The following is a 21,562-nucleotide window of genomic DNA, read 5'->3' as shown; positions in this document are numbered from 1 at the left end:
CGTGACATGGCCGGAATGGGCGGGGTTTAAGGGGAGGCTTTAACACGGCCCCTCCTCCGTTGGGACTTAACCATAGAGTTCCGAGGAGATAGAGCAACCGGCAAAGAAGGAGTCGACAAAAATGTCGGGCGCCGTTGATTTCCCTCAAGACGCAGAAAGGGCCACTCCCCACCGACCCCCCCCCTCCGCAATGCCTTTCGGAAGCCCTTTTCGGCCCCAACCGCTATATTTATACTGGCTGGGCCGTTTTTCTGCCTGTGAAAACACACACATACCCAAACAAACACATTCCAACCAGGGCTTAACGGCGCATGCGCCTCTGGGCGGCGACGTCCCGACGTCACGGCCGACGTGCCCCCGCCCAGCCGGGTTGGCGCCACGTTTAAACGGGGTGGGAGGAGGACGCGAAAGAGGACCCGCCATCGGCCAGCAACGGTCGGCGGGCGAGGCGAGCGGGCGCTTCTTTCCCCTCTTCCAGCCGGAGCCGCGCCCGGAGGCTTCGGAAACCTGCCGGAGGGAAGAAGAGCCGCCTCCCCTGGGGGGGGGGGTTCCCATCGTTCCCCGCCATTTTTGGGGGGGGGTCTGTGTTTTTCCTTCCCCCGTCGAACAACAAGCCTGCGAGGTAGGCCTGCGCTGCCAGCCCAGGGGGGGGGGGCTTTTGAGATCGAGCCGGGGCGGCCTTTGCCTGCTATGCCCACAGACAGCCCCGGAGGGGCTTTCCCATCGTCTGACTCCTCTTCCAAGGGATTCCATGGGATATTCTCTCCTCCCCTGCTGCCTCCGGCTTATTTCCACTAACTTTCCTGGGTTTTTCAAATTTAAGAGAAGAGGAGCGATGTTCCTTTGGGGGGGAAACAGGTCATTTCCTTCCCCCTCTCCCACCACCAACCAGTCTTTTCTCCGCAAAATTGAAAGGCTTGTGGGATCTGGGTTGGGCTAAGCTGAACGGTCCTGCTTGACAGCCAGATTCATAGTTGGTTAGAAATTACAGGGCACAATATGCAGTGTGTGACTTTAAACAGCAGTCAGAAGAAGAAGAAGAAGAAGAAGTCTGAAATAGTATAGGGTTTCCTGCCTGAGCAAGGGGTTGGACCAGATGACCTCTAAGGTCCCTTCCAACTTTATATTATTATTATTATGGATCATCGCACAGTCTACCTGTCAAGTCCTTCCCAAGGACCTGGGATAGGCAGATGTGGATGTTTTACGGTATTACAGATATCTTCGCAGGATGGAAGCACTTCCTAGTAAGGCCGCCTTTTGCAATTGACTAATGGTGAATTTGTCAGTGCCGATGATGGTGTTCAAGTGGTGCTCCAGTTGTTTTGGGATTGCACCCAAGGCGCCTATGACTATTGGTACTACCCTTGCTTGCTTTTTATTATTATTTGATCATCGCACAGTCAGCCAGATGTTCAGACTGGATTTGGCATTTATGTCTACCTGTCGAGTCCTTACCCAGGACCTGGGATAGGCAGAGGTGGATGTTTGATGGTATTACAGGTATCGTTGCAGGATGGAAGCAGTTCCTAATAAGGCTGCCTTTTGCAATTGACTAATGGCAAATTTGTCAATGCCAATGGTGTTTAAGTGGTGTTTTGGGATTGCACCCAAGGCGACTATCACTATTGGTGCCACCCTTGCTTGCCTTGGCCACCGTCTTTCTATTTCTATTTGTAGGTCTTTGTATTTTGTGATCTTCTCCAGTTCTTTCTCCTCTGTTCTGCTGTCTCCAGGCACTGCCACGTCCACTATCCAGACTTTTTTGTCTTTCTTATCGACAATTGTTAAGTCCGGGGTGTTATATGCAGTTTGTGACTTTAAACAGCTGAATAATAATAATAATAATTATGGATCATTGTACAATCAGCCAGATGGATGAATTTGGCATTTTGTCTACCTAACGAGTCCTTACCAATTTTGTCTACCTAACGAGTCCTTACCAAGGGCAGATGTGGATGTTTGATGTTATTACAGATATTATTAATTAATAATAATAATATTTTGCTTCTTGCAACTGTCAATCTTGAGTTTTCACTTGGGTCCTTTTCCTCTACCCCCCAATCTTTTTGGCACCAGGGACTGCTTCCCTGGAGAGAGATTTTTCCACAGATGGACCGGAGGGGGTATGATTTTTTGTGCTGCCTGCATCCCTCGGATGGGGCTTTGCTTGTTTGTGCAGACTGGTTGCTGACATGCCACGGACCGTGGGGGGGGGGATTGGGGACCCCCTGCTCTAAGGCAGTGGTTCTTAACCTGGGCGATATTGCCCCCCAGGGGGCGATTTCATTTTTCAGAGGGGTGAAGGAACGAAAAGGGCGATATGGGGGCGACGGAGCGAGAAGTTTTGAGGACACTTTTGAGACTTTTTCGTACAGTGAATGGCTGTATATCTGTCGTACAAAAACATCAGATCGCTCTCTCTTAGTGGATTGAATTGTGTTTTCAAATGTTCCTCCAGCTAGCTTCAGTACAGAACGCCGTACATATGTGAATGCGCATGGCTTATCTTCATGCATGTTGCGCAGCAGCCTCTACCCATACAGTGGCGCGCCATTGGCCAGAATATGAGAGATATGGGGAAAAGACTGGAAATAAATTATTTGCATCGATATGTCCTGATGACAATTTTAAAGAAAACAAAAAAAGTGTTTCCATAAAATGAAGAATTATTTCCTATGTTGTGATTGAGAGGTTATGTTGGGGGAGGGGGGCGATGACAACTTCCTCATTGGCTCAAGGGGGCGATTCGTTCAAAAAGGTTAAGAACCACTGCTCTAAGGCATAACACTGATTTGATTTATAGGCGTTTTCCGCTAAGGAAAACTTGTCCGGGTGTACGTCTGCGTCCGACAGAGAGTTATAACTGTGCTTGGCTGATTTCAAGAAGCTAAATGGGACCATATTTGGTTAGCATTTGGGTGGGACCTCATGAACAAATCCAAAAGGGTCGGTTAAACCGGGAAATTTCCCAACCTCGAAGACAAAAATCAACCAACCTCTTGTCATTTTGCCAAGGGATCCATATGACCATGTCTTTTCAAATCGCAAGGAGTTGAGCTCCGTTCAAAGGGGCCTTTGATAGACTAATAAATTCCTAGCCTTAGCAACGGCTCAAGGCAAATTCTCAGTCCTCCAGGTAAGTTGTCTGGCAGTTGACTCATTACAAATGGACTTCTGGTTGGTGTGAACTGTTTCGTACAGCTCAGACTGAGGAAGCAAAATGTTTCGAATCCAGTTCGAAGTCCAGTTGCCATGACAACTATAAGGAACGGTTGCTGGAATTGGGGATGTCCAGTTTAATGAAGGAAAGGACGAGGGGGGACAGGATAGCAGGGTTCCAGTAACTCAGGGGCTGCCCCAAAGAAGAGGGAGTCAAGCTATTCTCCAAAGCCGGACAAGAAGCAATGGATGGAAACTAATCAAGGAGAGAAGCAACCTGGAACTAAGGAGAAACTTCCTGACAGTGAGAACAATTAACCAGTGGAACAACCTGCCTCCAGAAGCGGTGAATTCTCCAACACTGGAAGTTTTTAAGAAGAGATTGGACAGCCATTCGTCCGAAATGGTGTAGGGTTTCCTGCCTGAGGACTTGATGACCTCCAAGGTCCCTTCCAACTTTTTTATATGATGATCATGATGATGATGATTTATTATTAGCAATATTCAGTTATCAGCCTGCCAATAGTTAAGTCAGTTTAGGTTGCTGTTTTTGATGTGAGTCTCAGCTGAGGGATATCTGTCTCTGGTGTCTGGTCCACGTAGAGCTTTCCTGAAGTGTGAGAGATCCATCACCCTGATCTTCAGTGAGGGCCATCGCCCTTTTGGGAACAGCTGGTTTATTCATTTATAAGGCCCATCAAGTTCAATGAGAATATTGGGTTGTAGTCTTGGAGTTTAAAATTTCCGTCGTGTTTTCCAGACATCGATCGGAGCAGCTTAATGAAAAGCTCAGAAAAGCCTTTGAACTATATTGCCTTTGTACTAGAATTTACATTTTAAAAGAATGAACAGGTCCTGATACCGGGAAAAAAAGACATATTTTTTCTCCTTACCGCATGATAATAATAATAATAATAACAACAACAACAACAACCATAACATAACACCCCAGACTTAACAATTGTCGATAACAAAGACAAAAAAAGTCTGGATAGTGGACGTGGCAGTGCCTGGAGATAGCAGAATAGAAGAGAAAGAACTGGAGAAGATAACAAAATACAAAGACCTACAAATAGAAATAGAAAGACTGTGGCAAAAGCAAGCAAGGGTAGTACCAATAGTCATAGGCTCCTTGGGTGCAATCCCAAAACAACTGGAGCACCACTTGAACACTGTTGGCATTGACAAATTCACTATTAGTCAATTGCAAAAGGCAGCCTTACTAGAAACTGCTTCCATCCTGCGACGATACCTGTAATACCATCAAACATCCACATCTGCCTATCCCAGGTCCTGGGTAAGGACTCGATAGGTAGACAAAATGCCAAATCCAGTCTGAACATCTGGCTGACTATGCGATGATCCATAGTAATAATAATAATAGACGTTGGAAGGGACCTTGGAGGTCATTGAGTCCAACCCCCTGCTCAGGCAGGAAACCCTATACCATTTCAGACAAATGGCTCTCCAGTCTCTTCTTAAAAACTTCCAGTGTTGGAGTATTCACCGCTTCTGGAGGCAGGTATTTCCACTGGTTAATTGTTCTCGCTGTCAGGAAGTTTCTCTATAGTTCTAGGTTGCTTCTCTCCTTGATTAGTTTCCATCCATTGTTTCTTGTCCTGCCTTTGGGTGCTTTCGAGAATAGCTTGACTCCCTCGTTGTGGCAGCCCCTGAGATACTGGAACACAGCTATCATGTCCCCCGTCGTCCTTCTCTTCACTAGACTAGACATACCCAATTCCAGCAACCGTTCCTTATATGTTTATAATTGATGGACACCAACCTATACGTGGATGCTGATGTTTGGAAATTGCTGCTTGCTGAAATAAAAAAAAAGGCTACGCTTGTTTTTATGCGTCATAACATTTGTGATTTCTTTCAGGAAGATAAGAATTAGAAAATGCCTAAAGAGGAAGACCGGGTAATCCCGGTGAAGGTGGCACTGCGATGCCGCCCGCTCGTTCCCAGAGAGACCTCTGAGGGTTGCCAGATGTGTTTGTCTTTTGTCCCTGGAGAGCCACAGGTGAGGAAAGATTTGCAGCTGGGAGGTGCTCTTGCACTTTGACTTCTGAAATTGTATAGCTCTTCCAGGAATGTCCTGCTATAGGTAGTCCTTGACTTACAGTCGTTTGTTTAGTGACCTTTCAGAGTTAACAATGTCAGTGAAGAAAATTGCTTAGGACCGTTTTTCACCCTTGTGCCCGTCCCCGTGGTCAGTTGAACAAATCTGGATGCTTGGCAACTGACCCGCATTTATGACGGTGGCAGGATCCCAAGATCAACCTGCTGACAAGCAAAAGGGGGAAAGCCAGATTCGCTTAATGACTGAATGAGTCGCTTAACAACAGTGGCGAGAAAGGCCGTAAAATGGGGGCAAAGCTCAACCGAACATCTGTCTTGCTTAGCGATGGAAATCTGGGGCTCGGTTGAGGTTGTCAGTCGAGGACTACCTGGAGCCAGAAAGAGAGCGAGACTCCCCACCCAGCATGCTTTAAGTCGGGGGGGGGGAGCTTCCGCTCCCAAGCGGACTGGGGAATTCTGGGAGTTGAAGTCCTCACTGTCAGCGCTGCTAACATTGGAGGAGATGGGCAATCTGGGAGAAGGAGGCCTTCGCAATTAGGTGGGGCCTTGCAACAGCTTGGAGTGGTGCAGAAGCCAGAAGATCAGCAGCTGGTGGGAGGATGTCTACTAAGGGGGCCGCTAAAGCTGCACTGGGTCCCTCTGGCAGGATCGACAGCTGAGATTGGGAGAGGCTGGATTCGATCAAAATCTCCCCTCCCCCCCAAAGGTGAGATGACAGGATTGTATGGTTACTGTTCTTCTCTTTCTGCTCCTTTTTCTGCAGGTGATTGTAGGCAAGGACAAATCCTTTACCTATGACTACGTCTTTGACCCGTCGACTGAGCAGGAGGAAGTCTTCAGTACCTCTATTGCCCCTCTTGTAAGGGGTATTTTCTCTGGTGAGAGCCTCGAAAGCTGGGCGTTCAGAGGGCATTTCCGTAAAAGTCACAATCCCGGAGACACGCTTCGTCTTTCACGTTTCCAAAAGAGCATGTACCGATAGTCCTTGACTTAAAACCAGTGATGGGATTCAGCCAGTTCGCAACGGTCCGGCAGAACCAGTAGCTCAATTTTGCTGAGTTCAGAGAACTGGCTGAGTGCACACTGCTTCCAGAAGACCAGTCTAGGCCTCAGAGGCCTGGAGGAGGCCTCCCAGGCCTAGAACAGCCCGCCAGAAGTGCGTGGATGCCACTTCCGGAAGTCCGTTCTAGGCCTTGGGGGCCTGGAGGAGGCCCCCCGGACCTAGAACAGCCCTCTCCAGACCTAGAAGTGCGTGCGTCCTCAGGGTCACTGAGTGGTGCAAATGGGTGTGGAGCCTTCTTAGCTACAGGATGTTTTCTGCCTTTGGTCCCTTCACGGTTGAAGATGGGCGTAGGCTGTTGGGAATGAGCACAGTTGCACCACTCAGGTGACCCTGAGGACACAGGTAAACCTGCAAGTGGCCTCAGCGTCTCTAAAAGGATGCAAATGACCAGCTGTCTGCAAGGAGTATAAATCCTTCCATTCCCTACCATCCAGACTGAACTGAAGAAGCTTCTTGGATGGGAAGCAAAATGTCTTCAGAGAAAAACAAGAAAGTCCAGTTGTCTCGTGGAAAAAGCATTTTTGTGACAACCCTGACCTAGATGACTGAGAATCTCCATAGACATCAGGAATTTGCTACTCTCTAAACTGACCCTGCCAACACAAGTGCATATAGTCAAAGCCATGGTCTTCTCAGTTGCAATGTATGGCTGTGAAAGTTGGACCATAAGATGCTGAGCGCCAAAGAATTGAGGCCTTTGAATTCTGGGGCTGGAGAAGACTCCTGCGAGTCCCCTGGACTGCAAGGCGATCAAACCGGTCAGTCCTGGAGGGGATCAACCCTGACTGCTCCTTAGAAGGCCAGATCCTGAAGTTGAAACTCAAGTCCTTTGGCCACCTAATGAGAAGGAAGGACTCACTGGAGAAGAGCCTAGTGTTGGGAAAGATGGAGGGCAAGAGAAGAAGGGGACGACAGAGAATGAGGTGGCTGGATGGAGTCACTGAAGCAGGAGGCGTGAGCTTCAATGGACTCCAGAAGATGGTAGAGGACAGGAAGGCTGGAGGAACGTGGTCCATGGGATCACGATGGGTCAGACATGACTTCGCAACTAACAACAACAAAGCGCAATACTGAGAAAAAAGTAGTTATGCTCAGCGTTATGCTCAATGGTGGAAGGAAACCAGGCCACCCAAAAAACTGGGGTGGCTAGACACCCTCAAAGCCAACGCCAGCCAGGGCGTAAACCAATCAGAAAAAAGCCGTACAAGGTTTTGGAAAATGTGCAGAGCGGGTCCGGGGTTTTTTAGGTATCTCAGGTGTGCTGCGAGAACTGCCCAAAGAAGCTGCTTCAAGGGCTACGCCGTTGGCTCGTCTAATTCGGTTTTGTGCTTGTCGCTCCCCAGGCTACAACGCCACGGTTTTGGCCTACGGGCAGACGGGCTCCGGGAAGACCTACTCCATGGGCGGGGCCTACACCGCCGATCAAGAGAACGACCCCATGGTTGGAGCCATTCCCCGTGTCATCATGCTGCTCTTCCAAGAAATGAAGCAAAAAGCCGAGTGGCACTTCGCCTTGAAAGTCTCCTATTTGGAGGTGAGTTGACATGCGGAGCCAAAGGACGCAGATCACCTGATTTGGGGGGAGGGGGGTTTGAAATCCAAACCGGGCTGTAATCATTAGGGAACACACACACCCCCGATGGTCTTTGAAGGGTTTGGGCATTGGAACGGTCAAGAAGAATCTGGTTGATGGGCTATCTGGGTGGGCTCCTGAACAACGAATCGATTTACCAATAGAAGATAATATTTGTCGCTCGGTTGAACTGGGGGTGGTCCTTGGTGCTCCCTGAGTTTGGATGTTTTCTTGCAGACGTCTCATGACCCAACTAGGGAACATCATCAGTATTAGAAGGGAGTGTGGAAGGAGAAGGAGGACTGTGGGGTCCTTGGTGCTTTCTGAGCTTGGCTGTTTACTTGCAGACATCTCATGACCCAACTAGGAAACATCATCCGTGCTAGAAGGGATTAGGGTTTGCGGACTGCGAGGTCCTTGATGCTGTCTCAGCTGGTTGTCTTTTTGCAGACATTTCATGACCTGACTAAGCAACATCATCAGCGCTAGAAGGGAGTGGGATCCGCTCTCTGTTTGTATACCAGTGGCTTGCCTTGTCAGTGTTGTTGGTTCCCCGATTAGGCTGCTGTTTCCTGTTAGCTTGTTTGCCTGAGGTGGTGGTTCCTTGACCAGGGTGTTGTTTACTGCTTTAATTTAACCATCCCTTTATAGCCCAATAAAATCATAAACCGAAGCCTACTAACAACATATAATTAAATCAAGTAAGAGTAGTATAAGGGAATATACTCTCAAGATTTTGCTGATGGGGTAGCAAGGAAAGCTGGCTGATAAATGACCAGCGCTGTCCATTAGCCAACAAAATACCAGTCAGCAGTTTCCAGTAAATAAATGTGTTTTTTTTAAAAAAAAAAAATTAAAAACATTTTCCTGAATGTTGAAAAGATGATTATTTTAAGCAAGTAGCCAGCTATCGGTTTGGTCAACATTTGGCTTATGTTTCCAAGCTAAAACAGTTCCACAAACTCTGTGTTCCCACTTGAAAACAGATTCTGCAGCCAGCTAATGTATGGCAAGGCCAAAGCCTTCATTTATTGCATGGGTGGGGAACTATGGACTTCAACTCCCAGAATTCAGGAATTCTAGGAGTTGAAGTCCACAGGTCATTGAAGCATGGCTGGCTCAGGAATTCTGGGAGTTGAAGTCCACAGGTCATTGAATCATGGCTGGCTCAGGAATTCTGGGAGTTGAAGTCCACAGGTCATTGAAGCATGGCTGGCTCAGGAATTCTGCGAGTTGAAGTCCTGATTTATTGGCTGCTCTATTCCACTTGACTCTCTTCTACTGCCTTCAGATTTACAACGAAGATATCTTGGACCTGTTGGCCACAGGCAAGGAACGGACTTCTCAGATCAGCATCCGCGAGGACCCCAAGGGAGGCATTAAGGTAAAATTCTTAATACTTCACTAATTTTAAGGGAGGAACATTGAACGACAAAGGAGAAATTTCCTGACAAGGAGAGCAATTAATCCATGCAACAACTTGCCTCCAGAAGTCAGGGGTGCTCCATCACTAGAGATTCTCAAGAAAAGATTGAATAATCATTTGTCTGGGATGGTATAAGGCCAGGGGACTTCAAACTCAGCCTTTTGATGACTTGTGGACTTCAACTCCCAGAATTCCTCAGTCAGGGTGCCTGGTTGAGGAATTCTGGGAGTTGAAGTCCACAAGCAGGGGTCTTCAAATTTGGCCCTTTTAGGACTTGTGGACTTCAACTCCCAGAATTCCTCAGCCGGGCATGCGACTGAGGAATTCTGGGAGTTGAAGTCCACAAGCAGGGCTCTTCAAACTCGGCCCTTTAATGATTGTGGACTTCAACTCCCAGAATTTCTCAGTCGGCGTGCCCGGCTGAGGAATTCTGGGAGTTGAAGTCCACAACCTGGGGTCTTGGCCCTTTGATGACTTGTGGACTTCAACTCCCAGAATTCCTCGGCCAGCATGCCTGGCTGAGGAATTCTGGGAGTTGAAGTCCACAGGCAGGGCTCTTCCAACTCAAATTCTGGGAGCTGAAGTCCACAAGTCATCAAAGGGCCAGGTTTGAAGACCCCCTGGTATAAGACCTCCCACCTTGAGCAGGGGGCTGGACTAGAAGACCTCTGGGTTCCCTTTTCAGCCTTTGGATTCTGTTTCTCAATGATTGCAAGCGCGGAATTGCAATCTCATGAGTCTCGATGGCCGGAGCCTGGAGCAGGTCTAACCAAAGAGGATAAACATCACCTCTGGCAACTGGGCCCAAATTCAGCCCACTGGGGTTTCTGAACATGTAGGGATGGCAGCAGCCTTGGGAGTATATGAGGATTTTTTTTTCTCCTCCTCTTGCTTCAACGCAGATTGTGGGCCTGACGGAGCACGTGGTGTCAAGCGCGCGAGAGACCGTCCTCTGCCTGGAACAAGGCAACAATTCCAGGACGGTCGCAGCCACAGCAATGAATACGCAGTCGTCCCGCTCCCACGCCATCTTCACCGTCTCGGTGGAACAGAAAAGCAAGGCTGATGAGTAAGAAAAGGGTCTGGATAGCCAAGCTTTTTATGGGGTTTGCAGTGTTTTGGTTTTTTTTTTTTTTTTTTTAATAAGTTTGGTCTAGTGGTGAAGGCACCCAGCTAGAAATCAGGAGATGGTGAGTTATAGTCCTGCCTTATGCATGAAAGCCGGCCGGGTGACTTTGGGCCTATCACCAGGAGACTGGGAGTTATAGTTCTATCTTAGGCATGAAAGCCGGCTGGGTGACTTTGGGCCAATCACCAGGAGATTGTGAGTTATAGTTCTACCTTAGGCATGACAACCAGCCGAGTGACTTTGGACCAATCACCAGGTGACTTGGAGTTATAGTTCTACCTTAGGAACAAAAGCTACCTGGGTGACTTTGGGCCAATCACCAGGAGACTGGGAGTTATAGTTCTACCTTAGGCATGACAACCAGCCGAGTGACTTTGGACCAATCACCAGGTGACTGGGAGTTATAGTTCAACCTTAGGCATGACAACCAGCCGAGTGACTTTGGGCCAATCACCAGGAGACTGGGAGTTATAGTTCTACCTTAGGCACGAAAGCCACCTGGGTGACTTTGGGCCAATCACCAGGAAACTGGGAGTTATAGTTCTACCTTAGGCATGACAACCAGCCGAATGACTTTGGACCAATCACCAGGTGATTGGAAGTTATAGTACCACCTTAGGCACAAAAACCGGCCAGGTGACTTTGGGCCAATCACCAAGGACACTGAGTTATATTCTACCTTAGCCATTAAAGGCAGCTGGGTGACTTTGGGCCAGTCACCAGGAGACTGGGAGTTCTAGTCCCACCTTAAGCATAAAAGCTAGTTGGGTGAGTTTGGACCAGTCCCCTGTCTCTACTCAATTCACAGGGTGTTTGTGGGAAAAACAGGAGGAAGAGAAAGGACTCTGTACCTTTGCCACCTTGAATTATTTCTAAAAGTGATCAAGGCGGGATGAAAACAAATCTAAATAAAATAAAGAGTTGTCCTAGCAGCAGAAGAGATGTTGAGGGAGAGGAGAACGCCCCCTTGTTTTGCTCTTGTGGGCGTCTTCTTGGGCCCCAGTTCATGTTTTAAATACTCCACACACATTAAAGCTCTTTTCTCAATTCCCAGCCTTTTGCCATCGGTTGCCTTCTGAGCTAACTGAATTTTTCCCGGTTTAGGAACGTTGGCTTTCTTTCCAAACTGCATCTGGTTGACCTGGCTGGTTCGGAGAGGCAGAAGAAGACGAAAGCCGAAGGAGATCGGCTGCGAGAAGGTAAAAAGGGGAAAACTACCAGATCTAAGGCCAAATTCAATAGAATAAGAATAGAATAGAATTAAGAATAGAATAGAATAGAATTTAGAATAGAAGAATAAGAAATAGAATAGAATAGAAATAAGGAATAGAATAGAATAGAAATAAGGAATAGAATAGAATAGAATAGAAATAAGGAATAGAATAGAATAGAACAGAAATAAGGAATAGAATAGAATAGAATAGATATTGGAATATAGAATAGAATAGAATAGAATAGAATAGAATAGAATAGAATAGAATAGAATAGAATAGAATAGAATAGAATAATAGAGCGGTAAGGGACCTTGGAGATCTTCTAGTCCATCCCCCTGCTCAAGCAGGAAAACCTATCCCATCTCAGACAAGTGACTGTCCAGTCTTTTCTCAAAAACCTCCAGTGATGGAGCACCTATTATTTCTGGTGGCAAGCTGTTCCACTGGTTAATTGTCCTCACTGTCAGGAAGTTTCTCCTTCATTCCAGGTTGTTTCTCTCTTTGTTCAGTTTCCAACCATGGTTCCTCGCCCTGCCCTCTGGTGCTTTGGAGGTTTATCTGTGTCCTCAGTTGTCCCAAAGGTGCTTTTTCAGGAGAGAGCTGGACGTTCCTGTTTTCCTCTGAGGACGTTTCGCTTCTCATCCCAGAAGCTTCTTCAGCTCTGACTGGATGGTGGGGAATGGAAGGAAGAACAGCCTGCCTGAAGAAATGGTGAATGCTCCAGCACTGGAAGTTTTTAAGAAGAGACTGGACAGTCATTTGTCCGAAATGGTGTAGAGTTTCCTGCCTGGGCAGGGGGTTGGACTAGATGACCTCCAAGGTCCCTTCCAACTTTACTACTATTACTATTACTATCTATACTCCTTTGCAGAAAGCTGGTCATTTGCACCCTTTTAGAGAGTACTTGAGGCCACTTGGAGGCTTACCTGTATCCTTAGGGTCACCTGAGTGGTGCAGTTGTACTTATCCCCAACAGCCCGCGCCTGTCTTCAACCGTGAAGGATCAGATCCGAATAACAAGAGTTAGAAGGGACCTTGGAGGTCATCTAATCCGAGCCCCTGCTCAGACAGGAAACCCTATAGTGACAGGAGTGGAAGGATTTATACTCCTTGCAGACAGCTGGTCATTTGCCTTCTTTTAGAGAGCCGTTGAGGCCACCTGGAGGTTTGTCTTGTGTCCTTAGGATCCCCTGAATGGTGCAAATGGGTGGCTGCAGGGACACAAGGCAGAAAACATCCTGCAGCCAAGAAGGCTCCCCACCCATTTGCACCACTCGGGGGACCCTAAGGACACAAGACAGACCTCCAAGTGGCCTCAATGACTCTCTAAAAGAATGCAAATGACCAGGTGACTGCAAAGGAAGATAAATCCTTCCATTCTCCACCATCCAGTCAGAAGAAGCTTCGGGGATGGGAAGCAAAGCAGTCAACACAGTGCTGGGCTGCATTAACAGAGGGATAAAATCAAGATCACCTGAAGTGTTAATACAACTTAACAAGGCCTTGGTAAGGCCACATTTGGAATCTTGCATCCAGTTTTGGTCCCAACGATGTAAAAAATATGCTGAGACTCTGGAAAGAGTACAGAGAAGAGCAACAAAGTTGATCAGGGGACTGGAGGCTAAAACATAGAAGGAATGGTTGCTGGAATTGGGGATGTCTAGCTTAATGAACAGAAGGACGAGGGGGGACATGATAACAGTCTTCCAGTATCTCAGGGGCTGCCCCAAAGAAGAGGGAGTCCAGCTATTCTCCAAAGCGCCTGAAGGCAGGACAAGAAGCAATGGATGGAAACTCATCAAGGAGAGAAGCAACCTGGAACTAAGGAGAAACTTCCTGACAGAACACTTAACCAGTGGAACAACCTGCCTCCAGAAGCGGTGAATGCTCCAACACTGGAAGTTTTTATGAAGAGACTGGACAGCCATTTGTCTGAAATGGTATAGGCTTTCCTGCCTGAGCAGGAGGTTGGACTAGATGACCTCCAAGGTCCCTTCCAACTTTTATTATTATTATTGATCATCTCACAGTCAGCCAGATGGTCAGACTGGATTTGTCATTTTGTCTACCTATCGAGTCCTTCCCAAGGACCTGGGATAGGCAGATGTGGATGTTTGATGGTATTACAGATATCGTCACAGGATTGAAGCAGTTCCTAGTAAGGCCGCCTTTTGCAATTGACTAATAGCAAATTTGTCAATGCCAATGCTGTTCAAGTGGTGCTCCAGTTGTTTTGGGATTGCACCCAAGGAGCCTATGACTGTTGGTACTACCTTTGCTTGCCTTGGCCACAGTCTTTCTATTTCTATTTGTAGGTCTTTGTATTCTCCAGTTCTTTCTCGTCTCTTCTGCTGTCTCCAGGCACTGCCACATCCACTATCCAGATTTTTTTGTCTTTCTTATCGACAATTGTTAAGTCTGGGGTGTTATGTTGCAGGTGCTTGTCTGTTTGAATTCTGAAGTCCCAGAGCAGTTTAATTTTATCATTTTCTATGACTTTCTCTATTTTATGATCCCACCAGTTTTTGCTTACAGGCAAATGATATTTTTTGCAGATCTTCCAATGCACCATTGTTGCTACTTTGTCATGCCGCTGCTTGTAATCAGTCTGTGCAATCTTCTTGCAGCAGCTTATCAGGTGGTCCACTGTTTCTTCAGCTTCTTTGCATAGGCGGCACTTACTGTCTGTTGCTGTCTTCTCCATTTTGACTTTATGTGCGTTTGTCCTTAAGGCTTGGTCTTGTGCAGATAGAATTAGTCCCTCGGTCTCTTTCTTCCATTTTCCTGCTCTTAGCCATTGCCAGGTCTTGTTAATATCTGCTTTCCCAGCTATTTTTTTTAACGTATTGGCCATATTATTATTATTATTATTATTATTATTATTATTATTATTATTATTATTATAAACAAAGAAAGCCCAGTTGCCTCATGAAAGAAAGCACTTTTGGGACAAACCTCCAAGTGGGCTCAACGAGTCTCTAAGAGAATGCAAATGACCAGGTGACTGCAAAGGAGGGTAAATCCTTCCATTCCCCCACCATGCAGTCAGAACGTGAAGAAGCTTCTCGGATCAGAAGCAATTTTCCGTCTTCAACGGAAAAAGAAAGGTAGTCCAGTTGCCTCCTGGAAAAAAAAAAACCCACCTTTGTAACATCCACCCACACACACCCCGTTTGCAGAGATGTCGCACTGGGGAACTACACATCCCCAATTCCAGCAACCGTTCCTTCTATGTTTTAGCCTCCAGTCCCCTAATCACCTTTGTTGCTCTTCTCTGCACACTTTCCAGAGTCTCAACATCTTTTTTACATCGTGGGGACCCAAACTGGAGGCCGTATTCCAAGTGTGGCCTTACCAAGGCCTTGTAGAGTGGTATTAACACTTCAGGTGAAAAAGGAAAAAAAAAAGCCCCTTTTTGGGACGGATGACTTGAGCATCTCCACGGCCGCCCAGAAAGACGGTTTCTACTGAGCCCATTTTTCTTCCTCGCCCTCTGCAGGCATTAACATCAACAAAGGGCTGCTTTGCTTGGGGAACGTCATCAGCGCGCTGGGAGACGAGTCCAAGAAAGGCACTTTTGTCCCGTACCGCGACTCGAAGCTCACCCGGCTTCTGCAAGGTGAGAACGGCGGCCCGGCTGCTCTTGAGGGAGCGGAGGCCACCAGGCGATTCCACCAAGGCTGGTTTTTCTTGTTGTTTTTTTTTAAATCCGTTTCAGATTCCTTGGGGGGCAACAGCCACACGCTGATGATCGCCTGTGTGAGCCCAGCGGATTCCAACCTAGAAGAGAGCTTGAACACCCTCCGCTACGCCGACCGGGCCCGAAAAATCAAGAACAAGCCGATTGTGAACGTGGACCCACAAGCGGCCGAGATCAGCCGGCTGAGGCTGCAGGTAAGGCGGGCCAGCTGGCACGAGGTGGGCCTTCAGAGTTGTGAGAAGATTGAATATGTTAGTTTTCACAATAGAGGAGGATAAATATGGAAAGGTCAAAAGTGAAAATATGTGTATAATAATGTATGATAATAATAATAATATGAATTATTCTTAGTTAGAATATGAAGGAAGAAAAATGTAAATAAGAAACAACGGGGCAATAAGGACAAATATTCTAAAGAAGAATAAGGGGGGGAAATGTAAATAATAGAAGATTTGTTGTTGTTGTTGTTAATTGCAAAGTCGTGTCCGACCCATCGCGACCCCATGGACAACGTTCCTCCAGGTCTTCCTGTCCTCTACCATCTTCTGGAGTCCATTTAAGTTCACATCTACTGCTTCAGTGACTCCATCCAGCCATCTCATTCTCTGTCGTCCCCTTCTTCTATTGCCCTCCATCTTTCCCAGACTAGACTAGACTAGACTAAACTAAAATAGAATAGAGTTAGAAGAATAGAATAGAATAGAATAGAATAGAATAGAATAGAATAGAATAGAATAGAATAGAATAGAATAGAATTACAGAATAGACTAGACTGTTGTTACTAGTTGCGAAGTCGTTTCCGACCCATCGCGACCCCATGGACAACGTTCCTCCAGGTCTTCCTGTCCTCTACCATTTTCTGGAGTCCATTTAAGTTGACACCTCCTGCTTCAGTGACTCCATCCAGCCATCTCATTCTCTGTCGTCCCCTTCTTCTATTGCCCTCAATCTTTCCCAGACTAGACTAGACTAGACTAAACTAGAATAGAATAGAGTTAGAAGAATAGAATAGAATAGAATTACAGAATAGACTAGACTGTTGTTGTTAGTTGCGAAGTCGTTTCCGACCCATCGCGACCCCATGGACAACGTTCCTCCAGGTCTTCCTGTCCTCTACCATCTTCTGGAATCCATTTAAGTTCACATCTCCTGCTTCAGTGACTCCATCCAGCCATCTCATTCTCTGTCGTCCCCTTCTTCTCTTGCCCTCCATCTTTCCCAGCATTAGGCCCTTCTCCAGTGAGAATAGAAGATTACCGTTACGTAATCGCTGTTTAAAAAAAAGGGGAAAGGAGTATATATTGTGTGTGTATGTGTGTTATGTTTTGCTTTGCTTTGTTTTGTTTTGTTTTGGTTAAAAATAAAATAAGTATTTTTAGCTAAAAAAAGGAATATGTAAGTTTAAGATTAAATATTTGCAAAATAAAGAAAGCATGATACAGGATCTTTGGGATGGATAATGAGTTTGTAAACTTTTATTGATTAATGAAATTTATATAGAGTGATACATTCAATGAAAATTTGTTTTAGAAATGTTTTCATGAGTCTAACAATATAAATAGATAGAGAATGTTAGCTTATCTTTAATTATATGACGGATGAAATGTTCTATTAGTGAATGAATTTGTTTCAGAAAGATATTGACTTGATTATAATGTTTTTAAATAAACGGCGTTCATTAAGCTTACGTTGAAATGTGAGAAGAAATATAGGGTTTTTTTAATAGATTAAAAACTTTTTATTGATTAATGCGGTTGATGGTTAGACGTAGTAATGAATGAATTCATTTGAAAATGTATTAATTTGATTATAATATTCTATACAGAGAGGGAAATTTTTAAGAAATAATGGGTATATATTTACTATGTTATTGTTTGTTTTCAAAAAATGGATCACCACGGGGGTTCTTAAGCTGGTTTCCACGGAGGTTATTAAACTGTGTTGGTGTAAAATGGAAAACTAATAAATTGTTTTTTGGGGGAAAAAAAGTTGTGAGAAGGCCTCCCGTCTCTGCTGCGGGTTTTCTCGCTGGACCGGGAGAAGCCGCTGACGGTACGATTTGAATCAGGCTTGTTAAAAAATTCTCAAATTTCAGACCCTCGGTCTCTTGTTTTCGCTCTCTAGGTGCAAGAACTGCAAGTGTTACTGCTTCAAGCCCATGGGGGGACGCTGCCCGTGACTCTTCGGTAAGAGCCGAGGGTGGGTGCCTCAGTCCCTGGAGACTTGAAGATGTTTCTCTGCCCCCCCCCCAAGGAAGACCCCCAAACACACACCCTTCTGTTTGTCTTCTTAAGCTTGATTGTGGGGTCCTGGGTGCTCTCTGAGCTGGGTTGCGTTCTGGTAGATGCTGATGAAACGAGCGGGTTTTAGCACTGATGGTGTTACATAGTTGGGTCTTGAAACGTCTGCGAGAAAGCCATCCAGCTCAAAGAGCACCCAGGACCCCACCCTCCTCCTCCCTCTCTTTTCACACTGATGATGTTCCCTAGTTGGGTCATGAAATGTCTGCAAGGAAAGCCGCCAAGCTCAAAGAGCACCAAGGACCCCATAGTCTCCTCCTCTTCTCTCTTCTTCTTCTCCTCCTCCTCCTCCTCCTCCTCTCCCCATCCTCCCTCTCTTCTCACACTGATGATGTTCCCTAGTTGGGTCATGAAATGTCTGCAAGGAAAGCCGCCAAGCTCAGAGCACCAAGGACCCCACAGTCCTTCCTCTCCTCTTCCTCCTCAAATCCCAACCCCATTTAGCATGGATGACGTTCCCTAGCTGGGTCCTGAGACGTCTGCAAGAAAACCACCCAGCTCAGAGAGCACCAAGGATCCCATGGTCAGGCACTGCCTGGCTGAGGAATTCTGGGACTTGAAGTCCACAAGGCATCCAAGGGCCGAGTTTAAAGACCCCTGCCTTGAGGTGGTTCTTTTGGGTCTACCACAGGAAAGATCCACTTTCTGGACCCCCCCCCCCATCAGATGGCTGTATTTGGGGGAAGGGACTAGGAGCGTGCTCACCCTGTCTGGCCTGGTAGGATAGGTAGATGTTCTTAGGGAAAGGTGAGGCTGCAGGGCTTGAATTGTACCCACAAAGAAACTGGGAGACCCTCTTAAGCAGCGGTTCTCAACCTGTGGGTCGGGACCCCATTTGGGGTCGAACGACCATTTCACGGGGGTCTCCAAACAACGCAGTCCGCCATTTTCCCCCTTCCTTTTCCTTAGCTGTGCTACTCCCTTTTATTCTATTGGCTTTTGAAAGCCAATAGAAGAGACTCTCTTGAATAGAGTCTGATTCTATTGGCTTTCCAAAGCCAATAGGAATTGTCCAGGCTGTCTCTGCCCTGCTGAGCCGGCCAAAAGTCCCATTCTGCAAACGGTGCTGCACCCGTTGAGTAGTCCTCGACTTACGACCGGTTGAGTAGTCCTCAACTTACGACCGGTTGGGGGTCGCGGCATTAAAAAAGTTGAGAACCACTGGTCTTAGGTATCAAATATAGCCGGATTTCCACCTCCCAGTGTTCCCCAGCCAGTCCACCAGTCTTTTCAAGTGGCCAGTTTTGGAAACCCCTGAAATAGAAGGATGTGTGTGTGTGTGTGTGTGTGTGTTTCTGGCACACTGGGATAGATCTGATGCTTCTTTTCTCCCCCCCCCCCCCACACACAGAGGGGAGCCCGCCGAAAATCTCCCGTCCCTGATGGAGAAGAACCATTCGCTTTTGGAAGAGAACGCAAAACTCAGCCGTGGTTTGAGCGAAGCTGCCGGTCAGATTGCTCAGCTGTTGGAGAGGATCATAGTGGTAAGATTCCCAGCTGTCAGAAGCGATGGGGCACACAAATGTCCTGCTAAAGGACACCACACACACACACACACACACACACACACACACACACACACACACACACACATCCCAGCCACCACCCAAAAAAGAGGAACACATAGGGGGGGGGAATGTGTTTTGGGGGGATTTAAGCCTTCCTTTCCTGTAATCGGAATGTGTTTGTTGGAGATGGGGTAGATCAGGGATCTTCAAACTTGGCCCTTTGGTGACTTGTGGATTTCAACTCCCAGAATTCCTCAGCCAGGCACGCTGGCTGAGGAATTCTGGGAAGTCCACGAGTCATCAAAGGGCCGAGTTTGAAGACCCCTGCTTATGGACTTCAATTCCCAGGATTCCTTAGCCAGGCACGCTGGCTGAGGAAGTCTGGGAGTTGAAGTCCACGAGTCCTCAAAGGGCCGAGTTTGAAGAGCCCTGGGTTAGACGAAGGTGGAAAATGAATACCGGAAGCTACCAGCCTAAATGGGCTTATGGTGACTTTTAGAGAACTTGTCCATCTTCTCGTACCGGGATTTTATTTTATTTCAAACATTATTTACACAGCCTCGCATCGTTCAACCGCCTCTGGGCAACTCCCCATCCGAAACATTTTCAAAAAAATAAATAAGAAAATTATTCTAAAATTCAACCAGTTAAAACATTAAAAAAAAAAAAACACAAGAACCTGGCACCCATCTGTGCTAAGGAGCCATTGTTCCACCTACGGCCAACACCTGGGAGAAGAGGTATCCTAGAGCCAGGGGTCTTCCAACTTGGCCCTTTGATGACTTGTGGACTTCAACTCCCAGAATTCCTCAGCAGTGTGCCTGGCTGAGGAATTCTAGGAGTGGAAGTCCACAATCAGGGTTCTTCAAACTTGGCTCTTTGATTTGTGGACTTCCACTCCCAGAATTCCTCAGCCAGCGTGAGGGAACCATTACCCTTTTATCATTTGTGGCTGTGGAATTCTGGGAGTGGAAGTCCACAAGCAGGGGTCTTCAAACCTGGCCCTTTGATGACTTTTGGACTTCAACTCCCAGAATTCCTCAGCCAGCGTGAGGGAACCATTACCCTTTTATGATTTGTGGCTGAGGAATTCTGGGAGTGGAAGTCCACAAGCAGGGGTCTTCAAACCTGGCCCTTTGATGACTTGTGGACTTCCACTCCCAGAATTCCTCAGCCAGGCATGCTGGCTGTGGGATTCTGGGAGTCGAAGTCCACAAGTTCAAAGGGCCGAGTTGGCAGACCCCTGCCCTAGAGACTCTCCTAAAGAGAAGCCCTTTCCCCCCACTTCTGCAGACCGAGCAGCAAAATGAAAGGATCGGCCAGAAGATGGAAGAGCTCCGAGAACATGCAGCGTAAGTAGCTCCTTTGCTCTCCTGCTTAGAGGTCGCTTGAGGTACGAATGGAATAGAATAAGAAGAGTTGGAAGGGACCTTGGAGGTCACCTAGTCCAACCCCCTGCTCAGGCAGGAAATCTTAGACCGTTTCAGACAAATGGCTGTCCAGTCTCTTCTTAACATTGCCCAAGGTCTTTGTCATGGTTCCGACAGATGAAACTCTTCAAAAGAACTTTGAGGCATTGTTTACCTTAAAGAATCTTTTATTCGAGTAGCATAATATTGGCGCTGCATAATCAAAGCCAAAAACTGAATTTCCCCTCCGCTGGGCACCTAGTATCAAAGTATCAATTCCCTCCTCCAATTAACTGTGATAAATCACATTCTCCAATTCGCTTGAAATGCAGGCTTTCCCTCCAGTTCTCCAGTCCGCCATTCCTTATCAGCCCTTATGTCAAAAGCCCTGAGTTCACACACTATTGCAATATTGTTATGTCTGACTAACTCCCATCACATTCCTCCTCCTCTCCCCCCCAATATCATCTAACTCTAAGAGTAAAGCATAAAAACTAAAAAAGCCGCATCTCCATTTGTTGTCCAAGCAAGAACATCCGACGTTAGCAGCGTTGACAGTCTTCTTAAATGAGACCCAGAGCAACGGATCAGCCATGTCCGAATTGCGAAAAGGGAGATATATACAGGTAGTCCTTGTTTAGCGACCAAAGTTACAGCGGCGCTGAAAGAAAGCGACTTACGACTGGCCCTCGTGCTTGCAACTGTCTGAGCATCCCCACGGTCATCAGGTCATAATGCCGGCAACCGGCATGTATTTATGAAGGTCGCGGCGTCCTGTAATTCCCTTTTGTGAGTTTCCGACGAGCAAAGTCAGTGGGGAAAGCCAGGATCTACCACGCGATTCGCTTACCGGCCCGGGGGATTCATTTAACGACCGTGGGCAAAAAAACTGGGTGTGGCTCACTTAACCACGCTCTCTGCTTAGCCACGGAACTTAAGCTCCCAATTGTGGTCGTAAGTCAAGGAAGACTTGGGAATTTTAAGGCGGGTGGACTT

The 21,562-nt window shown here is 46.9% G+C and overlaps 1 protein-coding gene across 1 annotated transcript in view; it reads left to right on the top strand.

Annotated features, from left to right (window-relative positions):
* The first annotated feature begins 387 nt into the window (after positions 1-387).
* Positions 388-21,562, top strand: part of LOC120305749 (chromosome-associated kinesin KIF4-like) — a 45,048-nt gene continuing 23,873 nt past the window's right edge. The window contains exons 1-12 of the mRNA XM_039338017.1: positions 388-622; positions 5,045-5,185; positions 6,008-6,122; positions 7,651-7,841; positions 9,172-9,264; positions 10,209-10,375; positions 11,540-11,634; positions 15,149-15,268; positions 15,368-15,543; positions 17,474-17,535; positions 19,001-19,133; positions 20,451-20,509. Of these exons, the coding sequence (XP_039193951.1) occupies positions 5,063-5,185; positions 6,008-6,122; positions 7,651-7,841; positions 9,172-9,264; positions 10,209-10,375; positions 11,540-11,634; positions 15,149-15,268; positions 15,368-15,543; positions 17,474-17,535; positions 19,001-19,133; positions 20,451-20,509 (1,334 nt within the window). The 5' untranslated portion in view covers positions 388-622; positions 5,045-5,062. The remainder of the gene's footprint in view (positions 623-5,044; positions 5,186-6,007; positions 6,123-7,650; positions 7,842-9,171; positions 9,265-10,208; positions 10,376-11,539; positions 11,635-15,148; positions 15,269-15,367; positions 15,544-17,473; positions 17,536-19,000; positions 19,134-20,450; positions 20,510-21,562) is intronic.

This window comes from Crotalus tigris, unplaced genomic scaffold (genome assembly GCF_016545835.1).
Source record: "Crotalus tigris isolate CLP2741 ecotype Arizona unplaced genomic scaffold, ASM1654583v1 scf7180000017690.20705106771:4171800, whole genome shotgun sequence".
Lineage (NCBI taxonomy): Eukaryota > Metazoa > Chordata > Lepidosauria > Squamata > Viperidae > Crotalus > Crotalus tigris.
The sequence above is the reverse complement of the archived record's forward strand: the minus strand, read 5'-3'. Positions and strand labels throughout refer to the sequence as shown.